The sequence below is a fragment of the Dipodomys merriami genome, unplaced genomic scaffold (assembly GCF_024711535.1).
Source record: "Dipodomys merriami isolate MVZ:Mamm:240054 unplaced genomic scaffold, mDipMer1.0.p SCAF_401, whole genome shotgun sequence".
NCBI classification, from domain to species: Eukaryota; Metazoa; Chordata; class Mammalia; order Rodentia; family Heteromyidae; genus Dipodomys; species Dipodomys merriami.
The window spans coordinates 533,893-541,727 of record NW_027205616.1 but is presented as its reverse complement, the minus strand read 5'-3'; the positions used below and the strand labels follow the sequence as shown (position 1 = coordinate 541,727).

The 7,835-nt window shown below is 67.3% G+C and overlaps 1 protein-coding gene across 1 annotated transcript; it reads right to left on the bottom strand.

Moving 5' to 3' along the window:
• Positions 1-4,231: 4,231 nt before the first annotated feature.
• On the bottom strand, positions 4,232-6,013 carry LOC138806629 (salivary glue protein Sgs-3-like). Its single transcript, XM_069992068.1, has 3 exons — positions 5,959-6,013; positions 5,075-5,513; positions 4,232-4,832 (listed from the first exon to the last, which is right to left on the bottom strand). The coding sequence occupies exons 1-3, from the start codon at positions 6,011-6,013 to the stop codon at positions 4,232-4,234; spliced, it is 1,095 nt and encodes a 364-aa protein (XP_069848169.1).
• Positions 6,014-7,835: the final 1,822 nt, after the last annotated feature.

Genomic DNA, 7,835 nt, shown 5'->3' with positions numbered 1-7,835 from the left:
ACCCGAGGGCCGGAGGAGTTGGGTCAGGAGCCCCGATCACGCGGTGCGGACACAGGGAGCTGGGATGGGGGGCCCCTCCCCAGTGGTCTGCCAGCCCAGGGGCTACCCACGTGGCCTCTGCCCCCTTGTCCTATGAGCTGCTTTTGAAGACTGGCTCCTCCAGGTTGAGGCCGGACGCGAGCGCTGCAGACCTACGCCTGGCTGCCGTCCATCCCAGCTTTACCCGGAGGGGGAGGGCGGCGTCCTGCATGTCCTCGCCCCTGCTGGAGCCGCCACCCCTCAAACAGGAGTCAGACGTTGGGCAGGCACAGGCACCCCAGGAGCAACCCTCTGACAGCCCCTCCATCCGCGGGGCGGCCGCACCCCCCCACTCTCCCGGAGTTCAGGCGGAAGAACAAGGGTACCTGGGTGCCCGCAGGGGTCCTGGCAGGAAGGGGAGGGGCAACCCCTGTGCCCCCAGCAGGGCAGACCCTGCCTGGGGCTCTGCATTCCTTCAGGTTGGACACAGCAGGCTGGCAGGGAGGGGCTCAGGGCCTTGGGTTCCTGGAGCTGCGGGCAGCACAGCCCAAGGGTCTCCAGGTCAGGTCTGCAGGGGGGGTGAGGTTGCACCCAGAGAGCTGGCTGGCTGGAGGCCTGGGCCTGCAGGCCATCTGCATGACAAAGGCACGCGCCAGGCTGAGGGGCTGGGAAGGACCGAAGCCCAGCCCGGCTGCAGCTGCCCGCTAAGCCTGGGCCCCGCAGCAGCCGGAGATTTGGGGGAGGGTGCGGGCACGCGAGTCCTGGCTCTCAGCTGTGTTTGCTTGGGGTGTCACCCGCAGGAGCTGGAAGGGGAAACAAAGGCCCAGATTTGAGGAGGCTGCAGGTGGTGTGGAGGGGACAGATCGAGGGGGAGGAGAGGGCTCTGGAGGGCCGCATCCTGCCCCCTGCCCCAGACCCCTCAGCACTGGGAGCTGCCTTCCAGACTAGAGCCTTGCCTTTCCCGGAGCCCAAGACGCTCAGTGCTTCAGAGTCCCGCTCCGGGCAGTGTCCATCCACCTCGAACTCGCCTCCCACTCCGGTGGCCAGGGTGACATTCCCAGGGGACCCTCTCCTCAGCCACCCAGCCTGTCCAGGGAGCCAGCGGCCCCAACTGCTGCATGTGTGCAGACAGCCCCCCATCTCTGGAAACACCCCCCTCACCACCCAGCCCCCAGGACTCCCGACCCCTCTTCCCCTCCCCTCCCTCTGCGCTCACATCTGACCGGGCGGCCGCCAGCTGGCCTGCTCCTGGACTCCACAGCCCCTCTGTCCCGCGCCAGGCACCAAGTCCTTCCTTGGCCCTGACTGGCCTGGGTGTCCACAGGGCCACCTGACCGCCTGCCGCCTTCTCACTGGCCCATGGCTCGCTCCTGGCAGCCCGGGCCCTGCACCTGCCCCCCCCCCCCCCGGGCACCGGCTTGGCCCTGCCCCGGGGCCTCCCCTCTGTCGGGCAGGGCCTCCCTGCGCCTCTCCTTGGCCTTGGCCTTCGGTGCTAACAGCCCTTCCTCAGCCAGGCCCAGGCCCCCTTCCCACCGCCACTCACCCTGGGCAGAGTCCCAGCTGGGAGTTTCTGCAGATGCTTTTCCACCCTGCTTCCTGCCCCGCCTGGCCCTGCCAGAGTGTCCAGTGTGCCCTGCCCTCCACCCCTCCACCCCTCCTGGGGCGTCCAGTGTGCCCTGCCCTCCACCCCTCCACCCCTCCCTGGGCGTCCAGTGTGCCCTCCACCCCTCTACCCCTCCCCGGGTGTCCAGTGTGCCCTCCACCCCTCCACCCCTCCCGGGGCATGGAGTGTGCCCTCCACCCCTCCACCCCTCCCGGGGCATGGAGTGTGCCCTCCACCCCTCCACCCCTCCCGGGAATCCAGTGTGCCCTGCCCTCCACCCCTCCACCCCTCCCGGGCGTCCAGTGTGCCCTCCACCCCTCCACCCCTCCCGGGCGTCCAGTGTGCCCTGCCCTTCCTTCCCAGGTGTTCAGTCGGCTCCTGGATGGTGACCAGACTCCACCCTCTTTGCAGCAACGTCTCTGCCCAGTCCCTGCGTTACCTAGGCAACTGGCACACCTGGAAGAGGTCACATCTGCATCCCCTGAGGTCACCTTTCCCCCCTGCCCTGGATGAGGCCCGGCCCAGGCGCCACGCTCTTTCCCAGGCCACTCCTCTCCCAGTGCCCGCAGGGCCCACATGGCCTGGTGCCAGCCCGAACGATGAATAACCCTACTCCTTACCTGAGTACCACGTGCGGGGGGTGGTTCTTACTCGGCCACCGCTCTGTTAAAAGCTTAATGCTAGGGAGGCTCACACTGTGGCCCTGGTGGTGATTTGAGGTTGTGTTGTGTTTTCTAAATGGATGGCTTGTACCATTTACAGATCAGGTGGTCTTGCACAAAACCATAATATCCAGCTTCCCCTGGGCCCGGAGGCCCTCAGCCCCGGGACGGGCTTGAGAGGTTGGCAAGGCCTCTTCTCCTCATGGCACCCTGCCATGGGACCCCCACCACGCCACAGAACCCCCGCTACGGGACCCCCGCCACGGGACAACTGCCACTGGATCACTGCCATGGGACCCCGCCACGGTGCCCCCGCTACGGGACCCCCACCACAGGACAACTGCCATGGTGCCCCTGCCACGGGATCACTGCCACGGGATCACTGCCACGGGACCCCCACCACGGGACCCCACCACGGGACCCCCGCCACGGGACCCCCGCCACGGGACCCCCGCCACGGGACCCCCCGCCACGGGACCCCACCACGGTGCCCCCACCACAGGACCCCCGCCACGGGACCCCCACCATGGGACCCCTGCCACGGGACCCCTGCCACAGGACCCCTGCCACGGGACCCACAGCCTGGCAAGGCCTCTTCTCCTCTGCGATGCCCACTGCTGGGACGCCGATGGCCAGGTCACTCAAGGCCATGGCCCGGAAGCCCGGCGAGGCCTCTTCTCCCACAGCGGCTTGGCTGGCTCTGGGTTCTCCTCACAGGCCTGGGACCATGGGCCCGTGTGAGTGTGGTTGTGTGGGGGACGTGCGCGGGACCGCTGCCACCCCATGGTCTTGTGTGAGCATATGAGTGGTCACGTGTGCCCTGCCGTGTGCTCCTGTGATTGTGACCCCACGACTGTGTGTTTGCTCACTGAGAGCATGTGGCTGTGACTGCACCTGTTTGCACACGTGACTGCACACGTGTGCTCCCGTGAGCGCACACACACCTGCATATAGACGCTCGTGTGTGTCTGTGACCACACATGACTGCACACGTGTGCTCTGTGAGGTGGCCGTGCGTGTGCACGTGTGTCCCGTTGGCTGGCTCTGGTCTCTGGGACGTGCCGGTGTGGTGTGTGGTGGGAGATGAGGTGTGGCCGCAGGGTGGCTGGTGAGCTCCGCCCTCCGGCGCCCGACTCCCACGGCAGACGTGCTGCTCCGCGTCCCGGGACCTCCGGGTGGACCCTCCCCTCCCTGTCCCAAGGCTCTGGGGGCTCCATCACCACAGCCTGGGCTGAGGGCGGGTCTCCTCCAGGCTCCCAGCTGAGTGTGTTTTGGGCAGCCCGCTCTGTCTGGCCGGGAGGAGCCTCTGGCTCTCCAGGGTGAGGGAAGGCAAGGCACGAGTGGGACCTGGGGACTGGGACCCTGTCTGCTCCCTGCCACCAACCAGCCTGGAGCCTGGAAATCTGGGTAGACTTGGGGACAGGGACACACACGGGGGGGGGGCTTGCACATATGAACGGAGGGGGGGCAAAGCCATCACCCCGTCCTGCCCCACCCCCATTCTCCTCACATCCAGACCCCGTGGGAAATGTTGGTGCCAGGCCGTGTTTGGCTGTCCACCCCGCATGCTTCTGGGCAGGGTAGAGTCAGAACCAGAGTCTGCAGGTGGGGTGTGTGCACGTGGGCCTGGTGTGCACAGGGGGCGTGTGTGCACGTGGGCCTGGTGTGCACAGGGGGCGTGTGTGCATTGGCTTGGTGTGCACGGGGAGGTGAGCTTGTGTGTGTGCCTGCTGGGCAATTAGTAAGCACTCATGCCAGGGCACAATCTAGTGTGTCTATGAATGTGGGGGCTGACGGGTCTCCATCACACTGGTCTCTGTCACACTGATCTGTCACACTGGTCTCTGTCACACTGGTCTCTGTCACACTGGTCTCTGTCACACTGGTCTGTCACACTGGGGTCTGTCACACTGGTCTGTCACACTGGTCTCTGTCACACTGGTCTCTGTCACACTGGTCTGTCCCACTGATCTCTGTCACACTGGGGTCTGTCACACTGGGGTCTGTCACACTGGGATCTGTCACACTGGTCTCTGTCACACTGGTCTCTGTCACACTGGGGTCTGTCACACTGGGGTCTGTCACACTGGTCTCTGTCACACTGGGGTCTGTCACACTGGTCTCTGTCACACTGGTCTCTGTCACACTGGGGTCTGTCACACTGGTCTCTGTCACACTGGGATCTGTCACACTGGTCTGTCACACTAGGGTCTGTCACACTAGGGTCTGTCACACTGGTCTCTGTCACACTGGTCTCTGTCACACTGGGGTCTGTCACACTGGTCTCTGTCACACTGGGGTCTGTCACACTGGTCTCTGTCACACTGGGGTCTGTCACACTGGGGTCTGTCACACTGGTCTCTGTCACACTGGTCTCTGTCACACTGGGGTCTGTCACACTGGGGTCTGTCACACTGGTCTCTGTCACACTGGGGTCTGTCACACTGGTCTCTGTCACACTGGTCTCTGTCACACTGGGGTCTGTCACACTGGTCTCTGTCACACTGGTCTCTGTCACACTGGGGTCTGTCACACTGGGGTCTGTCACACTGGGATCTGTCACACTGGTCTGTCACACTGGTCTGTCACACTGGTCTCTGTCACACTGGGGTCTGTCACACTGGTCTCTGTCACACTGGGGTCTGTCACACTGGTCTCTGTCACACTGGGGTCTGTCACACTGGGGTCTGTCACACTGGTCTGTCACACTGGGGTCTGTCACACTGGTCTCTGTTACACTGGTCTGTCACACTGGTCTGTCACACTGGTCTCTGTTACACTGGTCTGTCACACTGGTCTGTCACACGGGGGTCTGTCACACTGGTCTGTCACACTAGGGTCTGTCACACTGGGGTCTGTCACACTGGTCTCTGTCACACTGGTCTCTGTCACACTGGGGTCTGTCACACTGGTCTCTGTCACACTAGTCTCTGTCACACTGGGATCTGTCACACTGGTCTCTGTCACACTGGGGTCTGTCACACTGGGGTCTGTCACACTGGTCTCTGTCACACTGGGGTCTGTCACACTGGTCTCTGTCACACTGGTCTCTGTCACACTGGTCTCTGTCACACTGGTCTCTGTCAATCTGGGGTCTGTCACACTGGGGTCTGTCACACTGGTCTCTGTCACACTGGTCTCTGTCACACTGGGGTCTGTCACACTGGTCTCTGTCAATCTGGGGTCTGTCACACTGGGGTCTGTCACACTGGTCTCTGTCACACTGGGATCTGTCACACTGGGATCTGTCACACTGACCTGTCATACTGGTGATTGGATGATCTACTGTAGGAGGACCTTTTCCTCCTGGATGACTGCACCTCTCCCACCCCTGGCCCTGTCTTGGACCTCGAGCCTGGGGTTCAAGCTGCCCACATGGGGGCTTTTGTCCATTTCTGAAGTGACAAGCGACACACAAAAGGCTTTTAATTAAATCAAAGGAGGGGGAAGTGGGCCAGCAGGCCCGCTATTATGTTACCAAACGTGAAAATGAAAACTTATTTTTAAAGCTCTGGTATTAATTTGAGATTATTCAGATAGCTAATTAAAAGTGCAGCATGTGTTAAATATTATTTCAGCAGAGATTGTCATCAGGCCTGCATGTAAGGCGATCGCAGGCCGGGGAGCGGCCTCCGCAGGCCCTGGTGCTCAGCCTGCACAGGCGGGGTGGGTCACAGCAGGCCTCGGCTCCCGTCCGCAGGACGGAGGCCTGCACAGCGGCTATGTGCATGGGTGTGCACCGGAGCCCGGCTGTGCGCAGTGGTGCGGCCACGGCCACACGTGTGACAGGACGCTGTGCACACCCCCCCGGGCCCCGGGCCCCCACCCCACGCATGCACACGGGCTCCGGTCGGGTCCCTCTCCACCCCCCAGGTCCTCTGGGGGCCAGGTGCCCGCCCAGCTCGCAGCCCTTGGCCCGGCACGGAGACCGGCCTGCGCCCGCCCTCTGTTGGCGCCCGGTGGAAGTGCTCCTGGGCTGCCGGGCGGGCTGCCTGCAGGACCTGGGGCCCTGCCGCCCTGCGGGGTGGGGTGGGGGGGCCCTGCCGCCCTGTGGGGTGGGGTGGGGGGGCCCTGCTGCTCTGCGGGGTGGGGTGGGGGGCCCTGCCGCCCTGCGGGGTGGGGTGGGGGGCCCTGCCGTCCTGTGGGGTGGGGTGGGGGGCCCTGCCGCCCTGTGGGGTGGGGTGGGGGGCCCTGCTGCTCTGTGGGGTGGGGTGGGGGGCCCTGCCGCCCTGCGGGGTGGGGTGGGGGCCCTGGCTCTGTGGGGTGGGGTGGGGGGCCCTGCCGCCCTGTGGGGTGGGGTGGGGGCCCTGGCTCTGTGGGGTGGGGTGGGGGGCCCTGCCGCCCTGTGGGGTGGGGTGGGGGGCCCTGCCGCTCTGTGGGGTGGGGTGGGGGGCCCTGCCGCCCTGCTGCTCTGTGGGGTGGGGGGCCCTGGCTCTGTGGGGTGGGGTGGGGGGCCCTGCCGCCCTGTGGGGTGGGGTGGGGGGGCCCTGCTGCTCCGTGGGGTGGGGTGGGGGGCCCTGCCGCCCTGTGGGGTGGGGTGGGGGGGCCCTGGCTCTGTGGGGTGGGGTGGGGGGCCCTGCCGCTCTGCGGGGTGGGGGGCCCTGCTGCTCTGTGGGGTGGGGGGCCCTGCTGCTCTGTGGGGTGGGGGGCCCTGCTGCTCTGTGGGGTGGGGTGGGGGGCCCTGCCGCCCTGTGGGGTGGGGTGGGGGGCCCTGCCGCCCTGTGGGGTGGGGTGGGGGGCCCTGCCGCCCTGTGGGGTGGGGTGGGGGGCCCTGCCGCCCTGTGGGGTGGGGTGGGGTGGGGGGGCCCTGCCGCCCTGTGGGGTGGGGTGGGGGGCCCTGCCGCCCTGTGGGGTGGGGTGGGGGGCCCTGCCGCCCTGTGGGGTGGGGTGGGGGGCCCTGCTGCCCTGTGGGGTGGGGTGGGGGGCCCTGCCGCCCTGTGGGGTGGGGTGGGGGGCCCTGCCGCCCTGTGGGGTGGGGTGGGGGGCCCTGCCGCCCTGTGGGGTGGGGGCTCTGCCGCCCTGTGGGGTGGGGGCTCTGCCGCCCTGTGGGGTGGGGTGGGGGGCCCTGCCGCTCTGTGGGGTGGGGTGGGGGGCCCTGCCGCCCTGTGGGGTGGGGTGGGGGGCCCTGCCGCCCTGTGGGGTGGGGTGGGGGGCCCTGCCGCCCTGTGGGGTGGGGGGGCCCTGCTGCTCTGTGGGGTGGGGTGGGGGCCCTGGGGCTCTGTGGGGTGGGGTGGGGGGCCCTGCCGCCCTGTGGGGTGGGGTGGGGGGCCCTGCCGCCCTGTGGGGTGGGGAGTCCCTGGGGCTCTGTGGGGTGGGGTGGGGGGCCCTGCCGCTCTGTGGGGTGGGGTGGGGGGCCCTGCCGCCCTGTGGGGTGGGGTGGGGGGCCCTGCCGCCCTGTGGGGTGGGGTGGGGGGCCCTGCCGCCCTGTGGGGTGGGGTGGGGGGCCCTGCCGCCCTGTGGGGTGGGGTGGGGTGGGGGGGCCCTGCCGCCCTGTGGGGTGGGGTGGGGTGGGGGGGCCCTGCCGCCCTGTGGGGTGGGGTGGGGGCCCTGCC

What these genes read in the sequence shown, in the direction of transcription:
- LOC138806629 (XM_069992068.1), bottom strand. Translation starts at nt 6,013, where the DNA reads ATGCACATAGCCGCTGTGCAGGCCTCCGTCCTGCGGACGGGAGCCGAG. An exon ending in GACGGGAGCCGAGGCCTGCT is followed by an intron (nt 5,514 to 5,958) that starts GTGACCCACCCC and finishes CCAGTGTGACAG; the next exon opens with ATCCCAGTGTGACAGAGACC. An exon ending in CCCCCGTGTGACAGACCAGT is followed by an intron (nt 4,833 to 5,074) that starts GTGACAGACCAG and finishes GACAGATCCCAG; the next exon opens with TGTGACAGACCCCAGTGTGA.